The sequence below is a fragment of the Eupeodes corollae genome, chromosome 3 (genome assembly GCF_945859685.1).
Source record: "Eupeodes corollae chromosome 3, idEupCoro1.1, whole genome shotgun sequence".
NCBI classification, from domain to species: domain Eukaryota; kingdom Metazoa; phylum Arthropoda; class Insecta; order Diptera; family Syrphidae; genus Eupeodes; species Eupeodes corollae.
Genome location: NC_079149.1, coordinates 36790388 through 36808612, shown reverse-complemented (window position 1 = coordinate 36808612; position 18225 = coordinate 36790388). Strand labels below are relative to the sequence as shown.

Below are 18225 nucleotides of genomic sequence, written 5' to 3'. Positions count from 1 at the left end.
TGGTTTTAACTTACCCCAAGTTTTAAAAATACCCTTTTTCGACATTATTTTTATACTTTTAATATATTTTCAATCCAAAGCTGTATATGGTAGAACTGTTTTTACGACGGATTTGTTACAAGAACAAAAACTTCTTTCAATTCGTTTTGAATTTTTATTTTGAAAACCGTATTAGGACAAATGGGTCAGCGTTTTTTATGATAATTTGAAACATGTGAAATCTAGTTATTTATGATGATTTTTCAAATATTTTTTGAAATTTAATAAATATTAAATATCAAAGAAAATTGATATAAAATATAGATTTGGAAAATTATCACGAATTTAACGGAAAAAAGCTATTTCATGAATTTAAACAGACTGAAAAAAATCCATTTATTTGCGTTTTTTCGAATTTTAAAAATCATTGTCTCAAAAACGTAACGTGATATCATAAATTTGAAGTCGGTTTTGAAGGCTATCAGAGCCAATTTTAGAAATGCTATTTGATTTTCAGCAACAAAATCTTGTCGAAAATTGTAAGCATTTCTATCTTCAACGTGTCACTGTCCGATTTTAAGGCTGACAGTATGATAAAACCTTAAAGAAATTAAAGTTGGACGAGCAACAGCTCGCTGTCAATTTTTGCACCAGAAGCAGTGCCCGTGAAAAAAAACTTGAGAAGGCACAGCAGAGATTGAACCCAAGGACCCTAGCATCAGTCGCGATTCCTGCTCATGATTTCTGAGTTAGCTACTTTCTTCTAGAAGTTGAAGATAAATTTTAAAGAAAAATAATTTATTTTATTTAAATTTTGTGTAGTCCGCCCTGAGCTTACATCGATAAATGCAGAAAATGTTTCATGTTTTTTTTTTAAGTAATAACAATAAATAATTGGGACTTTAAATGAATTTATACAAAGCTATAAATTCTGGCAGTCCGATTCTATCAAAAATATGATCGCGTAACCCGTCATCAACAGCTTTGATTAAATTTTGGATAGCAATTGAAAAATTTTAAAACTGATGACGTTTTAACACCGCACGACTTTTCGGAATGTTATGTTAGACACTTAAAGCTTCGTCTTTACTAGTCTGACCAAAGGAAGCTAATTTAATTACATATTGGAAATGCAACTTAGTGTCCATATTGTCCACATCCGAGGAACTTCATGCAAAAGAGGTACCGAAAAAAAACAAACAAGATAAACAAAAGTAGTTCTTGTTACTCTAGCTACCAAATAGCTAGCCATTGGTAATATTATATATTGAATATTGATTTTCTCTAAACGTTCGAGTATATTTTCTGCTTCTATACTTATGTGTTTATTTTAAATTTGTAAGATTTGTTTGGTTCTACGAAAACCATATTGTTGAAATGGTTTCTCTAATAATTTTTCAATTATGGTCTTTTCTTGAGAAGTATTGGAGATACCATTTTAATTCTTACCGAAATAAAAGTTCCTATTGTTACATTAAGATCATGAAAATAAAGCATCTATTTTCAAACAAACAAAGAAGACTCTGTTAACAACGACTTATCTGTTTGTGTAGAATGAAGAATGTCCAAGCCCAATGTTTCAAGATAGATTAGATATTGTATGAGAGTTGTATTGTATGAAAAGAGAATTACTGGAAGAAAAGTCGCTTTGATTGCAAGTTATGTAACTACAATCGAATTGTTTAACATAATGACCAACTGTTGAGTTGATTGGTAATTGAATTGAAATGAAATTGGGTGGCGCAACAGTCCGTTGAGAACTAGGGCCTAGTGACTTACAACTCTCAACCATTCCTGTGTGCGAGTAATGTTGTCAGGAATGGAGGGGACCTACAGTTTATATGCCGAATACGAACGGCTTATTTGAGAAAGCACTTTTTCATGACAAGAGTTACTCTTGGAGAATTTGTCAATTCCTCGGAAGAGGCAGTACCCGTGAAAAGAATTTAGATGGCATATTCAGGGATCCAACCAAGACCTCCAAACAGTCCAAAGCACTAACCATCATGACAAGGGTACTACCGAAGAATATTCATGTTACAAAATAAGATTTATTCTAAAATTCTTGGTTTGGCACCACTAAACCTGCTGTATATGAGGAATCGTCCTGCCTAGCTTATGATAGTCCGCAGCACTAACAACGACGCCACGGGTGATATGATAAGATCTTACTTTTTAGAAACGTAGGGTATTAAATAGGGTATTAAAAAGACATTCTTTTAAGACACATATTTTATAAAGTAACAATTTTTCATGCTCTTTCATTTCTAGAACTTGTGATTTAATATCTTTCAATTTTGTTTCTTTTGGTTAACGAGAGAAATAAGATATAAAGTATTTCATTGTCAATGTCATAACAATTTATTTATTTTGAGAAATACTCAATTAATTAATAACAGAATAAAACTTCTTACTGTAAAGCTCTTGCAAAGGTTTGTTTTAGTTAAAAGGGATTGTGTGCTTCACTTTGTTATAACTTAATAACTCTTATTACGAGTGAAATAGAATTCCACCAGTACACAAAAATGTCTGTTTCCAAACTACATACATATGTTATTCCCCTAAACTTTTAGACCATAAGTATATTTGTAACAAGTACCTGTATGAACTAATATTATAAACATTATAATTTTGTACGTAATTGTACAACTTGTAATTATTAAACAGAGTACAAGAAAATCCTTAATTGCGTTTCTAGTTTCTGTTGTCTTTATCCTTTGAATTCTAATTAGCACACAATTCACCTTGATCTAGATTCATAAATGGAACTAAGCAATTTTTCAACAACATATCACACATTTAATACCCCTCCCCCCACTGCAGGGTTCTTTAGCGTATTTATTTGTTGTTTCGTTGTTCGCCTCTCTTATAATTAAAAGTAATTTAATTTCTTTGTCATAAATATTCAAATCATAGCAACTATATGTGATTTCTCGTTCGCGATTCCTTAATCCTGATATACTCGGATATGTGCCCTGAGCAATTCATACATAGCGTGTAATTGTATACCCAACCCATACTTGTACCGCATTTTCACATGTTTGACACATGAAATCATTTTAAACTCAAAACAAATTACAAACTCTAATTGCACCAATATACCATGACAAATTGTCATTAAATGCTTTCTCTTAAGTAAAATTTGCCCACAAAACCCCCGACCGCCTTCCCGCCCAGACGGTCGACAATTTTTTCATTTTCAGTTCTGAAAGGACCAACCTGCTCGTCCGCCCACCAACTACTATTATAAGAGCTATATGAATGCAGCTTTATTGTACTCGTATATTGTGCGGGTATAATTATTCTGTTTACCTAGTTAATGCAGGTAAATGTATATTTTTTAATCTCCTACACACACGATTCAATTTTTAGAAACATGCGACAGGACATTTCGCATTTACGTGTATGTGCAGATATTTTGTGTTTAAATGTGACAATAATTGCGCAGCAGTGTTGATAATTGGTATCCTTTTATTCTATTTGCATTTTAGATGCTGATATCAAGGACACTAGTCGAAAATTGGGATCATCTGGACAGACGCTCACACCACGACACACGATCGACGCCATTTTGGGATTAAAAAATCGAGCTGAAAACGGTATAAATGGTGAGTCTATGATATTTTTAAGTTTTGTTAAAAAGACATTGTGCAGGTACAGGGCTGAACAGAAATAAAGGGTGCCAATTGTATGAACCTATATCGGTCCTTCCATTATAAAGCAGCCAGGCGTTTATTGTTATCCTTATCTGAAATCTTGTTTCACACAGAAAAAAGGGTGCAAGGATATACCGAAGGATGGAAAGTGTAAAAACAAATGTTTTACCTCGAGACAAAATACATTATCGTTTATCGGACACCTTTTTTGTAGTGGTCCCGGTGTGTGACAATCTGCCATAAGGATCTCTCAGAGAGGACAAAGTAAATGAAACTAAAACAAAACTTTGGAAATACGCCCATTTTGTGCCCGACATCGTCATCGTCGTCGTCGTCATTAGGTATAGGTACATGATGGTACCCACGACTAAAAAGAAACCTTCAAATATGGATATCTAACACAAAACCCCATCTCACCGAAAGGACATTAAGTAAACTTACTCAATCTCTCCTTTGTGGAAATCCTTTTGCATGTTTTCTTCACCAAACAAAAATCAAATTATCCTAACCGCATCTTAAAACAGGATCTAAATCTAGCTTCTAGCTAATCCAAGTGTCTGCACAAAATTGTTCATCAACCCCAATCTGTTAGGTAGGTATGCCTTTCCGTGGAGCTCAAGAAATAGGCAAATCCTTCCCCCCTAAAACGGATTAAAGGATTCCAATTCTAAATTTCTTCTTTTTTTTTCTACAAATTTGTTGAATTTGAATTGTGTCCCGTTTGTTGGTAACTGTTGTAACGATATTCAGGAGTCTTATAAGAATCTTATCAAATAGCGTGCATCTAGAAGGATACGGAAATGAGCGGTGCTATTTCTACTGTTGCTGCTATAATAATAAACCTTATAAAGGGGGTTTTGTCCTTAACGTGGTTTAGTTTTCCTTGAGCAAATGTATCCCCCTTTTTCCAACTTGTTCTTGCTTTTTTTTCTGTTTTAATACTTTGAGGTATTATATGAGGGGCCTGTGATGTGCATAACATCCTCGTCCTCTGATGCAAATGTAAGTAATTGTGATTGTGTTGCGCGATTCGACATTTATTACAAATTTGAAATTATTTAGCAGAGTCGTGCCGACTGTAATTGAAATCGATTACGTGATTTTGAGCTTATTACTCATACTTTATGGTTGGAAACGGAAAATTGGTAAAGTGAGTTTAATATTATGGTTAGCCATGTAGATTATTGGTTTAAAATTATACATATAACAATCTTAAACATAAAAATGGTTTTTATTAATCACTTAAGAAATTCAAGAATTTATATAAAGAATTTTATATCAAACATCATTTTTGATGCCTTCAATCTTTGTTAAAGGAGATTGTGAAGACCATAATAAGAAAAATCTTGACAATTGAATTTTAAAAAGAAAATTATGATATCAAGTTGATGCATTATCAAGAATTAAAGAATGTAATGATCTACATATCTTTAGCATGATAAAAAATTAAGTTTATGTTCCAATTTTCTGTATTTATAAAACAAAACTTTTAAAAAATGTGTAATTAATTTAAATATTTCATACATTTAAAAAAAACGTGCAAAGTTGCTAATTGCTCTATTGACCGATTGGATAATATGGGGCTTATTTCACCAAAGACTTAAAAAAGTGTAAAATGTTTCACAAAATTTGCAAAGTGAAAAGACTTTTTTAATTATTCTTCTTTTGTTTATAAATTGAAAAGTAAAAGTGTTTTAAAAATGTTTAAATACAACTTTGCAATTAATTCCAATTTTTTGAAGTTGCAAAGTTAATCAAGATTCTGATCATTAAGATCAAATATTTATTGAAAAAAAAGTTGATAAGACAAAAATATCCAGACAAAAATATTAAAAAGTGAGACGTCTTTGAGATTGTAAAAAACAAAAAGGTAATTCGTCAAGGATAATATTTGACACTCGATGAACTACTCGTACTTTGCAGACGGTTTCTCTGATTATTGCGTGAATAGATGCAAAGGCATGATATTGTGCTCCAAGTTCCATTAAATGATGGCAACGATGTTGATGGATTAAAAGCCTCCACAAAATCAGACAGGATTCTATAATTTAAAATTTAAGTTTTTCGAAAATTCATCAAAATTAAAAAATAAAGTAGCCTATGTCTATTTGTCTTGTTAACTATTATTTTATGTTCATGTGTTTTTATTTTATCAGTTTTCGACAACTTTTTGAAACAAAATTATGGGCAAATGAAAATTTTTCAAAATTCTAAACAAGGAGGACAGATACAATACTTTTCAGAAGAGACTTTTTACTTTGAAATTTGAGTTTGGTGAACGTTTTTTGAAAAGCGGAAAACTTTTCTATTCAAAAATTTGCAAAATAAAAGTGAAAAGTTGCAAAATAAAATGTGCGTCATCAAATAGGACGTTGATCTTATTGAAAAATAGTAAAAAAGGAACTGATAACTTGCCGATTGTGCCCGTAACATAATTATTTTTAGCAATAAGCCAAACTGTCTTTTAAGGACAATCAACGTTTTAAGCAGGTTTTTGTCGAGACTATTATTTTACTAAAACCTAACAACAATATTTTGTATTAGATAAGAGGTGAAATAAGGCCAACTTTCAAGAATTGGCAGAAGTGCACTTTGATTGGTCGTAGTGCACTTTGACCATGTGAAATATGGTCAATTTATGTTGAGAAATAAGACTAACTTTTTTTATTATTACGATGAGGAATGTGATAAGGGGGGGGGGGCATGTGGCCTTATTTCACTTTGTTTAAGTGCAATAAGACCACCTGTTGGAAATTCGCTTTAATAAACGTTACAAAAGTGAAATAAGGCTAATTCTTGAAATTTGGCCTTATTTCACAGCACCAAGATAAAAAATGTTTCAAGTCAACATTTACATTTTTTCCTCAAATATTTTAGTTTAAAAAAAAATATTTCTCAAAAAAAAATATATTTAATCCTTGTAAGTTTAGTTTTTAAAGTTTGTATACGTTTAAAGGCGATGTTTCCATTTCTTCTCAAGACCTTGTTGTGGGAAATGAATTTTTTTTACAATTTCTTTGCAAAAAACTGAACGAATAAACTAAAAAATAATGAAACGTTAACAAATAAAAATTTGAATTAGGCACAAAAAACGATAAGTCATTGGCGAAAAATTTTAGACGAATTAGTACGATGTTACATCATTTTTAGTAAAATTCTTGGTTAAAAAAAGGATTTTGATAATTTTAAACGAGCTTAGTATCGTACTATCTTCTTAACATTTTGCTAAAGTTAAAATCACCAAATATCGTACTAAATCTGTATGACATATGTCATTTTTCCATACTATACTATTTGTATATACATACCATTGAACTTAGTAGGTACTTTGTTAGGCTGTCGCACAAACAAAAACTGCATACACCAATGAACGCCACCAAAGTGCACGGGCGTTGAAGGACATCGTTCAAGAAAGCGCCACTCTCTCGTATCGTTCTACTGTATCTCGTATGGTTGATAGCTCACCGTTTAGTATTTTTTTTTTTATTTTGCAATACAGACTGTTGATTAATCGACTGAAGAAAAAAAATTGCAATGATAAAACCAAAAAGACGCTGGGATGCGACCCACACTGATAACTTCTCATCCCGTCTGTCGATTTGTCTTGCTTAAAAGTTTGTCTACTCGCATCAATTTTTGAAAAAATTACTATTTTTACTATTTTTTGTAGATTTTATTTTTATGAACAAACGAAATGTTGGATTTTTATATAAAAATTACTGAATCGAAAACAATATTTTCTGTGAAATAAAATAAGTTTGAAGGCAATTTTTTAATTTTTTAAGAGCTATTTGAGTCGAAAGTACATTTTTACCAAGTTTTAGTATTGTTTTTTTTAGAATTTTATTTTTTGTAAAAAAACTGTCAATTTGATTTTTTTCAAAATTTAACTAAATGTTGACAACAATATTTTTTGATAGACAAAGGTAAATTAAAGCCAATATCTTAAGGTTTTGAAAAGATATTTAAGTCGAAAATCAATTTTTACCAATTTTAAAATAATTTTTTTTAGGTATTTATTTTTTGTAAAAAAACTGTCAATTCGATTTTTCTCAACATTTTTCGAAATGTTGAAAACAATATTTCTAAGAAGATAAAATAAGTTTGAAGCCTAAATTTCAAGTTTTTAAAAAGATATTTGAATCGATATTAAATTTTTACCAACTTTGAGTAATGTTTTTTTGATTTTTGTTTCTTATAAAAAAACTGTTAATTCGATTTTTCAAACAATTTTATCAGATGTCAAAAACATTATTTTTCGTTGCACAAAATTGTTTTGAAAATGAAATAATATTTTAGTCGTAAAATTTTGGAGGTGACAAATTTTTTTGTTTAGTTTTTTTGATTTATAAAAAAAACCGTTAAATGGTTTTTTTCAAAAAATTCATTTCTTTGGTATCACGTTACAATATATTATTTAAAATTTAATTCAAGTCTCTAGCGTTTTTGGTTCGTAAGATATTTAGAAACCGAAGAATTCTCCTAGGTAATTCTTGCGGTTTCGAGTCAGAGCAGGGCATTTGCAGAGAAGATGAAGAACCGTTTCTTTTTCTTCCTCGTCCAAACAAGCTTCTGCAAAAGTCATTTGAGAATACGCCTAGTCTCGTGGCGTGCTTTCCTATTAGACAGTGTCCGGTTATGACACCTATTATCGAGCTTATATGCGATCTGCTTAGAAAGAGCAAGCACCTAGAAAGTTTTAAATCCAGTGTTGGCCAGATGTTTTTTGTGACTTGACACGTGGTGATGTTGTTCCACCTGGTGCCTGCCCTCCTCACAGCGTCTTGCATTAGCAGCAGTTTACAAGTAGGGATCTCCATTAGAGATGATCGACAGTTTGTTTTCTTTAAGCTAGGATAAGACTTTCCTTATCGCCAAAATAAAGGGAAGGCGGAATGAGAGACTTAATTTCAGTCGTTCAGAGTACACACCTCCACTAACCCCTTCTTTTGTTTTTCACCCATCTGTGTTAAAAAAAGGTTTTTCTATTTTCTGAAAAAAAACCATCAATTTGAATTGTCCAAAACAAAATTATACCTAACTAAAAAATCTGCATTATTCTTAGCAAAAAACTGTTTTGATAGTTATATCATATTTTTTCGTTAAATATTCTAGTTGAATACTGTTTCCGTTGTCATTATTGCATGAGGTCTTAATATTGAGCAACCATATAATTCACAGTAGCTCTATGTAGCTCATATTATATGGATTCTCGATTTATTCGAGAAAATATGAGTCAGGATAAGATGTAATGGTCATATTCTGATGAGCCGAACCATTGCATCGGGGCGAAACGCATATTTGAACATCATGCTGGTTTATTTTTATATTAATTTTTCATGATTTTAAATCATATTAATTAAATTAATAAAGGATGATTTTTTTGAGATTAGGATTTTCATGCATTAGTATTTGACAGATCGCGGGATTTCAGACATGGTGTCAAAGAGAAAGATGCTCAGTATGCTTTGACATTTCATCATGAATAGACTAACTAACGAGCAACGCTTGCAAATCCTTGAATTTTATTACCAAAATCAGTGTTCGGTTCGAAATGTGTTTCGCGCTTTACGTCCGATTTATGGTCTACATAATCGACCAAGTGAGCAAACAATTAATGCGATTGTGACCAAGTTTCGCACTCAGTTTACTTTATTGGACATTAAACCAACCACACGAATGCGTACAGTGCGTACAGAAGAGAATATTGCGTCTGTTTCTGAGAGTGTTGCTGAAGACCGTGAAATGTCGATTCGTCGCCGTTCTCAGCAATTGGGTTTGTGTTATTCGACCACATGGAAGATTTTACGCAAAGATCTTGGTGTAAAACCGTAAATACAGCTCGTGCAAGAACTGAAGCCGAACGATCTGCCACAACGTCGAATTTTCAGTGAATGGGCCCCTAGAAAAGTTGGCAGAAAATCCGCTTTTTTATCGACAAATTTTGTTCAGCGATGAGGCTCATTTCTGGTTGAATGGCTACGTAAATAAGCAAAATTGCCGCATTTGGAGTGAAGAGCAACCAGAAGCCGTTCAAGAACTGCCCATGCATCCCGAAAAATGCACTGTTTGGTGTGGTTTGTACGCTGGTGGAATCATTGGACCGTATTTTTTCAAAGATGCTGTTGGACGCAACGTTACGGTGAATGGCGATCGCTATCGTTCCATGCTAACAAACTTTTTGTTGCCAAAAATGGAAGAACTGAACTTGGTTGACATGTGGTTTCAACATGATGGCGCTACATGCCACACAGCTCGCGATTCTATGGCCATTTTGAGGGAAAACTTCGGGTAACAATTCATCTTAAGGAATGGACCGGTAAGTTGGCCACCAAGATCATGCGATTTGACGCCTTTAGACTATTTTTTGTGGGGCTACGTGAAGTCTAAAGTCTACCCAAATAAGCCAGCAACTATTCCAGCTTTGGAAGACAACATTTCCGAAGAAATTCGGGCTATTCCGGCCGAAATGCTCGAAAAAGTTACCCAAAATTGGACTTTCCGAATGGACCACCTAATACGCAGCCGCGGTCAACATTTAAATGAAATTATATTCTAAAAGTAAATGTCATGGACCAATCTAACGGTTTAAATAAAGAATCGATGAGATTTTGCAAATTTTATGCGTTTTTTTTTCTAAAAAAAGTTCTCAAGCTCTTAAAAAATCACCGTTTATTTATAGACCACAAATACCCTAAAACGTCGAGAAATTTCAAAACTTTTTTTACATGTACGACAAATCGGACCGATTACAATAACTTTCTAATCATATCTAGGAAGTTAATTAATATTCAAAATTTTTAAATCGAAACAAATTAGCGAAACAATTGAATAGTGTCATTATTTTATTGCTGTTAACATGATTAATTATATATTAGACCTCAATGGAATGACGTCATTATTCAACTTTAAAATTTAATGATTAATAACTTTCTCCCTATACCTGTTGATCTCTTAAATATTAAATTTCCACTAAACACCATCTGAAATCAATTAAAATACCTCAAAATACTAATACTACATAATGATAATTATTATCTCCGAGTTAATTTCCATTAACTTACTCAAAGATCTCAATTAATTTTATAGATTCATCAGTTTCAGGACGAACTTAATTCTACGCTTTCACAGCATTAAGAATCATGTATAATTAAACAGATGCACCTTAAATTGACAGCTGATGCTTCATCTGAATTAATCTATCTACCTAAACAACAACAACAAAAAAAGAAAACAAAACAAAACGTCTGAAAGCCAGTCACCTAATTTGTAACATCGCCCTTTAAAAAGATAAATTCGTCTCGTCTCTGTTTAGATATAGGCGGCGGCTGCGAGAGTATGGTGAATATAAAAGATCAAGACATCAACCTGCCAATCACTACGGGGATTTATCCTCGCACTTCGCGTCTATAACTTTATTGAAAAGGCTCCACCATCACACTAAATGAATTCACTTCGTTCCAGACTTCTCCGCTCCATCTCGAGTCTTCAGTCTTCAGTCTTCACGGAGAAGCAAAATCAATTGATTTGAATAATTATTTTACGCACTTGTTGTTCCTTTGGTTTCACAAAGTTATAAAATACTCAAGAACCATAATCAAGACACTCTTTCTTTATGAGCCACTTTGTTGTTCCTTCAAATTCATTGACGGTGTCTGTGCGGATTATTAATGAAATTAAATTGTATTCAAAAATCAGGAAAGCAAAGACGGGAGGAGAGCAAAGGAGCAGATCAAGTTCAGAAATTATACCTATGTATGTTAATGGATTTTTCATTTTTTTGAATTATTGATTGGAAATGGGCAATGGACATTGTCGAAGCCTTACACGCTCGATTGGCCAAGACGATTAGTGTATTTGACATCTTACCTGAATTAACTTATACCTACATAAATCGTATATAGGTATAAAGTGTATCTATATGTACGAGTATATAAAGTTTGATTGTAAGTCTTAACGCTTTAATGGACTTTTGACTGTTGAGCTACTGCAAACATCAATTTGCTGCCAATTTTCTCGTTTGACTGACATTTTATTATAATTGAATTAAACAAGTTGCATATAAGATTTTAAGTTGCTAATGGGTAAACGTGTAAAGGGTAGATACGTCTACGTCTGAATATTTGTTTGAGAAGTCGCTAATTTCTAAAAGGTAAAGTCATTTCAGTTAATTATTTGTTACAATATTAATAATTTTAATGAGATACTTATTTAAGGTATACAGTTCAGCTTTTAAAGGAGATTATAATTCCATGTCGAATTTGCGCCCACGTGATTTTTGTTTTTGAAAATCATATGACAAATTGTGAAATCGTAATTAGTTAACTTGACATCTTAGTGAAACTTTGAAACAATTAATGTGAATGGAAATTCTTAAATAAATAGGTAAAAATTATGACATTATTTGTACCTTCACAATTTTATTTTTAAATCTTTAAATTAGAAACGATTTGACTTTAAAATTTGATTTATGAAAGTGATATTCAATTGTTTAAACTATAAAGTAAACAATTTTATTTATAGCCAGGCATTGATTAATTTATTTGAAGTCAAATAATCAATAACAATCAATATTGCAAAACTTTAAGACTTTTTGGGGTTTGTTATTTTCTTACAAATTTGTTTACTGTGAATTATTCGGTCAAAAAATTATAACTTATTTTGTGCATCATTTAAATATAATATGCAATAGTTTCTGGTATTTCCAAGGCATTTTCTTTTCCTTTTGAAAATGATTTCTTTAATTCTGATCAAATTTCTTATGTTAAGGTTTTTTCAAATATAATAATTATTAAATTATTTAAATTATTTACTAAGTTCACAAACATTGTATATGTTTTATCCCTTCAAAATTGAACATATCTTAATACCATTAAAGTTAGAAACAAAATACGAAATTTTATGCATAAGGCCACGCTTTTTACCAAATTTAAAGCACTTATTTCTGAGATATATTAAATTTAAAAAATAAAGTGTTTCAAAACATAGAGCTAAAAGAATTAATTAAAATATCTGATTTAAAAGGGTATTTGTTTAATAAACAGTGTGAAAAACAATTTAATTTCTACAAGAAACCCCCCTTCCCAAAATAGTGTGTTTTTGAAAGTAGGTTAAAATGTTTGATTCTCAAGAAAACAAAGAACGAAAAGTAGGTTAATTGAAGGTTAAATGGCTTCTTTTTTTTTTTAGAAAACAGTAAGAACTGAAGGATGTCTGGATGTCTTTTTAAAATTTTAATCTTAGTAGTCAATCAGACTTTTAAGACATTTTCAGTTAAGAAACAGGTAAAAGAAATAACCTTCTTCGAAAATCATAGCGGAAACATGACTATAGCTTTAAAAACCATCTTCTGTTGATAGATATTTCTATTTCAGCTTAGTTGCGTTCCATATTTACAAAAGATTCTATGCATTTTGGTGCCCTTTAAATTTTTGCAGGTAATATTTTAAGTAATAAACTAAAATTTATTGTAAAGAACTTTTAGAAGATTGAAAACAAAAGTTTAAATTCAAAAGTATTTTTGCCAAATCTTGAATTTTTTTGAAACTGCTTATTTTTCTAAAAAAGGGAATTTATTGCCAATTGGTGAACTGTCAAGGTCGTCGTCTTAGCATGTTTATATAAGTCGGTTCGACATACTTTTTTCGGCTGACCATATTTCAAGAATGGGCTAGGACAACCATTTCAAATAAATCCCATTTTACAGATAACAACATCAAAAAGGTGAAGAAGGACTTTCAAAGAAATTGAATGGGTGTTATTTTTGCTTTATCAATTTACAAAATAAAGCGAACCAATGGTTCTATTGACTCCAATTAAATTTCATATTATGCATTGTCACGTGTTACAAAATTGGTTTAAATTTAATGCTTTTATTATGAATTAAAAAGTTTAAAAAATAACCAGTTGAATATTTTCCGAAAAAAATGGTACAATACCAAAAAAAAAATCTTATTTTTAAAAAAAATAAAATCGACATTTTTAATTAAAAAAATAGAAACCTAAGAAAACACTATACTTAAAGTTGGTAACAATTGATTTTTGACTATAATATTTCCAGAAGTAGAGAAGTTATTGATTTCAAGATTATTTTATTCTATAAAAAATATTGTTGTTTACATATGATAATTTCGTTTGAAACCTCCAAAAAAAATTATGTACTACTTAAAGTTTAGTTTTCGACCATGATATTTTGAAAAGAGAGAATTTTATACAAAATGTTGTTGTTATTATATTGCAAGAAATTTTATTATCAGAAATGGAGAAATGGGCCTTTTTTTATGAATTAAATATTTTAAACAATTGTACTTACATTTAAATATTTTCCCCAAAAATTATATTTTTAAAAAGTGCCGAAATTTTATGGAATTGAACCAAGGCCAATTTCTTAACAAAGTTCTTAAATGAATTAAAAACTCGATCTTGTAATTCCCGTGCTGTCTTTGGAACTTGAGCATTTCTTCACATCTAATTTTAACAAGTTCCAGAAAGTATCCTTTTGTATGGCTCGCAAGTATGGGGATGCAAAAGCACATTATGTGAAGAGAACATTCCGTCTGCCAAAAATGACGCCAAATTACTTACGGACTATCACCTCTATAATATAATATGAAGACCCTAAAGATGGAAGCGGATTATCTTCTGGACGTTTTTAGTATGAACTAATACTGACTTGTTAGAAAACTAATAGTAAAAGCTGGAGAAGACCAAAATCACTGATACAGTGAGCGGTCGAGTCTCGCAGAAGAATGTAACTTAAATTTTAATTTAAAAGCGGAATATGTATCGCACAGTAAAGCTCTTATGTACAAGGTTATAGCAGCGGTAGATGAGAAGTGTATAGAGCAGAATATGTAGCTGTATTAGTTGTGTCCTTGTACAGAACAACTTACAGTAGGCTCAACCATAATCTCGCAGAAAGGAACTATTTCCATTATGCAAATAATGTAAACGTCATTGCTACAGTAGTCAAGTTAAGAAGCGAACTACTCAACCTGAACTTCATACTGAACAGACCCGATTTACTACTGGAGTGTACTATTTGCAATTTAGCAGACAAAGAGAACGTCGTACATTTCATCGGAACGTGTCCAACTTTAAGGGAAACTGGAAGAAATGTTTGCCATGCTGCTAGGCGTATTCTCTAACGACTTTTGCAGAAGCTGTATGGATAAAGAAGTTTACATGAACAAAAAATCATCGGACATCAGTGCTGAATTATTTTTTAGATGGTTGAAAGAACATTTCATGCCACGAAAACCTGTAGGTAAGACACTGTTAATCTTGGATGGTCACACGTCTCACAGCAATGCCTTCGAGGTGCTGGAATTTGCTGAATACAACGAAATCATTATCCTCTGCTTACCAAGTCATACTACCCAAGCACTGCAACCTTTAGATCGAATATTTTTCAAGCCATTAAAATCGTTTTTCCATAACGAAGCCAAGGTTTGGATGAACTATCATAAAAACAGAACCATAACGAGATACCAGGCTGGGCATTTAATTGGGAATGCATGGGAGAAAGCAGCTTCTGTTGGAAATAGAGCTTCAAGTTTCAGAGCCACAAGAATCTACCCTTTTAATCCTCAAGCTATTCCAGATCACTTCTTTAGAATATCAGACTCAGCTGCAGTCGAGGTTCAGCAATCGGCAGCTCTTCCTTCAGAAACGATCGTTTTATCTCCTGAATCGAACTTGGAACCGGTAATTCCAACCACCAGCAATACATCGAACAACTGTAATCATTCTGAAAATGAAACACACACTTCAACATGCCAACTTAACTACTTCAAGAAATTTCACCAGTGCCGAAAATTCCAGCGCTGACTTTTTCAAGACGAAGACAGAAGGCAGAAGTCTTAACTTAAGGAAGATCCAGCCGGCTGCAAATCCCAATGTCTGTGCGGAATGTTGGAAAAATTATTGTTTGACAAAAAAAAGGGAGGATTGGATCCAATGTTCAAAATGTAGCAAGTGGCTACATGAACATTTTATACGCTACAAAAAACCAGAATTTTCCCTCTGCACAGACTGTGGACGTGATGAGGAACGAAAAAACATGCTGGAAATAAAATAAAATAAAAATAACATACAAATTCAACTAATTTAATATACGGCATGTCGGGAGAGATGGCACACATAATATGTTTTATAGTATTATTAATATTTATGAAATAATTTATGACTTTGTATTTTGATGTTTTATAATGGTAGAAAATAAATCCATTTTTAAGTTGTTTTTAAAAAATTGTGTTTTTTACTTTTATAAAAAATTACATCAATTTTCAAAAAAGCGCGGCATCTCTCTCGCAATTACCCTATAACGATCTTAATAATCTTTAACATATGAGCATAATCAGCCTCTCATGTTTCGTAAGGAACTCAAACTGGTTTGATTGAGCTTAGAAAAAAGCCTCAAGATTTATTTGCTATCACAATGGGCCATAAAACTGGCCTAAGTGTGTCCTATTTCATCACGCTTACAGTCATTTCAGCAATACCTAACCTAATCTTATCTAGTCATGTTGTGCATAGAAATGTTGACTATTAAAGATTGGATGTTATTTCTCGACATAGTTTTAATAGATGTTATGTCTATTTTTGGTAATTAAAAACCCAAAAAATAAAGCACACGAATAGTAAAAAATTTCAAATCAAAAAATCAAATGGGGTGGCGCAACAGTCCGTTGTGAACCAGGGCCTAGTGACTTACAACTCACAACCATTCCTGTGTGCGAGTACACACACACAGTTCATGACAAGGATTACTCTTGAAGGATTTGTCAATTCCTCGCAAGAGGCAGTACCCGCGAAAATTATTTTTTTTAAATTAAGGTGGCACAGGCAGGGATTGAAGCTAAGACCTCTTGCATGACAGTCCAAGGCACTAACCATCATGCTACGAGTACGGTAAATAATTTAATGGGTTTAAAATCATATGTAACTTACCCTTTATTAAACTATCGGTGTTCACAAATTTTTACATTACCCATCTAATATTTATTGACTTTTTAGCACTACGTCTAAGTTTATATACTTCCTTAAAATATTTTATTTTTCACATATTTCTTTGTGGTCTTAAACCCGAATGAATCTAACAATTAGACGTTTGGAAGAAGTAAAATTATGATGATGATGAAAAAATGAGTAAGACCTTAGTCGAGTTCTAGTTTATCAATAAACCGAGTTTAAGAGACTAGAAACTTTGTCAAGAAATTGGACGCGAGATAACTATTTAAGGAAATACAAACAAAATCTAAATCGATGAAGTATATAATTTAAAAAAAATCGGAATTTTAAAAATAACTCGATATTGTACAAAGTTTTCTACGAGTAGTACCATACAATTATCCAGACCAGGCATAGCTTTAACCTCTTTTGGTCACTATACATGACTGATAGTAATTTTACGCATACGGTGATACTGTTTGCATTAAAAAAAGGTATTTGTTAAATTTTTGGCTAATATACTATTTTAAATAACCTTATAAGACATATGAATAAAATTTTTTCACATAGCAGTAAGTTATCTTTTTATCTACAATCTTACAAATCAACAATAAATTACTATTAAATTCAACGTTCAATTAAATTTTGTATGTTCAATTGAATTTTACAATATGTGTCCACCCCAATAAATTTTCATATTGGTTGGTAAGTACCTACCTACCATACCGACTAAACCTACTTCCAATATTTTGACTCATACAGAAATTCAAATATAATTAACAAAATTCGAATTAATAAAGTTTATCTGGATTAGAAATCAAGTAATTATTATCGTTAGCGTTCGCTTAATGGGTTAACTTGTACATTAACTATAGGTACACCTAGTTTTGTTGTTCATACATATATATTGATCAATCATCATTTAGTTAACATATTCATACATATTCGAATAAACAAAACCACTTAATTTTGGTTATGACTTTCCGAAGTGTAAATATACATTTAGAGACAAGAAAACTGTAATACAATATATTGGTCTACTTTTGTGAGTATACAAACAACTTGATCATTGATTACGTTTAATAAGACCAATTAAATACCGTATTTATAAGGCGTGGTACACGAAGTAATATGCTTTTTTGATTTACCTATTTTTCTGCCTTCAAATTGTGTATTTAAGTATATAGGTCTTGAAACCAAAGGCTCCATACTATGCACCTCCTTAGTCATTCACGTTATCAGTCAAATGGAATCAAAACAAAAATTATGAAATTGATTTCATGTCGAAGTGAAAGACAATAATTTATAAAAAAAGCCCTTAATTTGTGCGTGTAGACCACAATTAACGCTGCCGTTGCTGTTGGCCGACGCGGCGCGGCGCGGCGTCGGTCGTCCCCGTCAGCAATGCATTTGGTGATGGTCAGAAAGAAAATATGAGTCCAAAAACATATACAAATAAATCCGCCCTTTAAAAACCTTTGATCTTAATCTTGGGTTTTTGTTGGTTGTCCGTGACGGATTGAGTCGGTCTGATCCTGTAAATTGACCCTAATCGAGTCATGTTGTACCTATTTACGGCTAATTGAGGCTTTTTTGTGTGCATCTTGCTTTAAAAACACTTAAAACAAATTTGACATTT

The 18225-nt window shown here is 31.9% G+C and overlaps 1 protein-coding gene across 1 annotated transcript in view; it reads left to right on the top strand.

Annotated features, from left to right (window-relative positions):
- The window catches only part of LOC129950419 (uncharacterized), a 144650-nt gene that overhangs the window by 36955 nt on the left and 89470 nt on the right, over positions 1 to 18225 (top strand). Inside the window, exon 7 of the mRNA XM_056062361.1 lies at positions 3459 to 3587. Coding sequence (XP_055918336.1) covers positions 3459 to 3587 — 129 coding nt within the window. The remainder of the gene's footprint in view (positions 1 to 3458; positions 3588 to 18225) is intronic.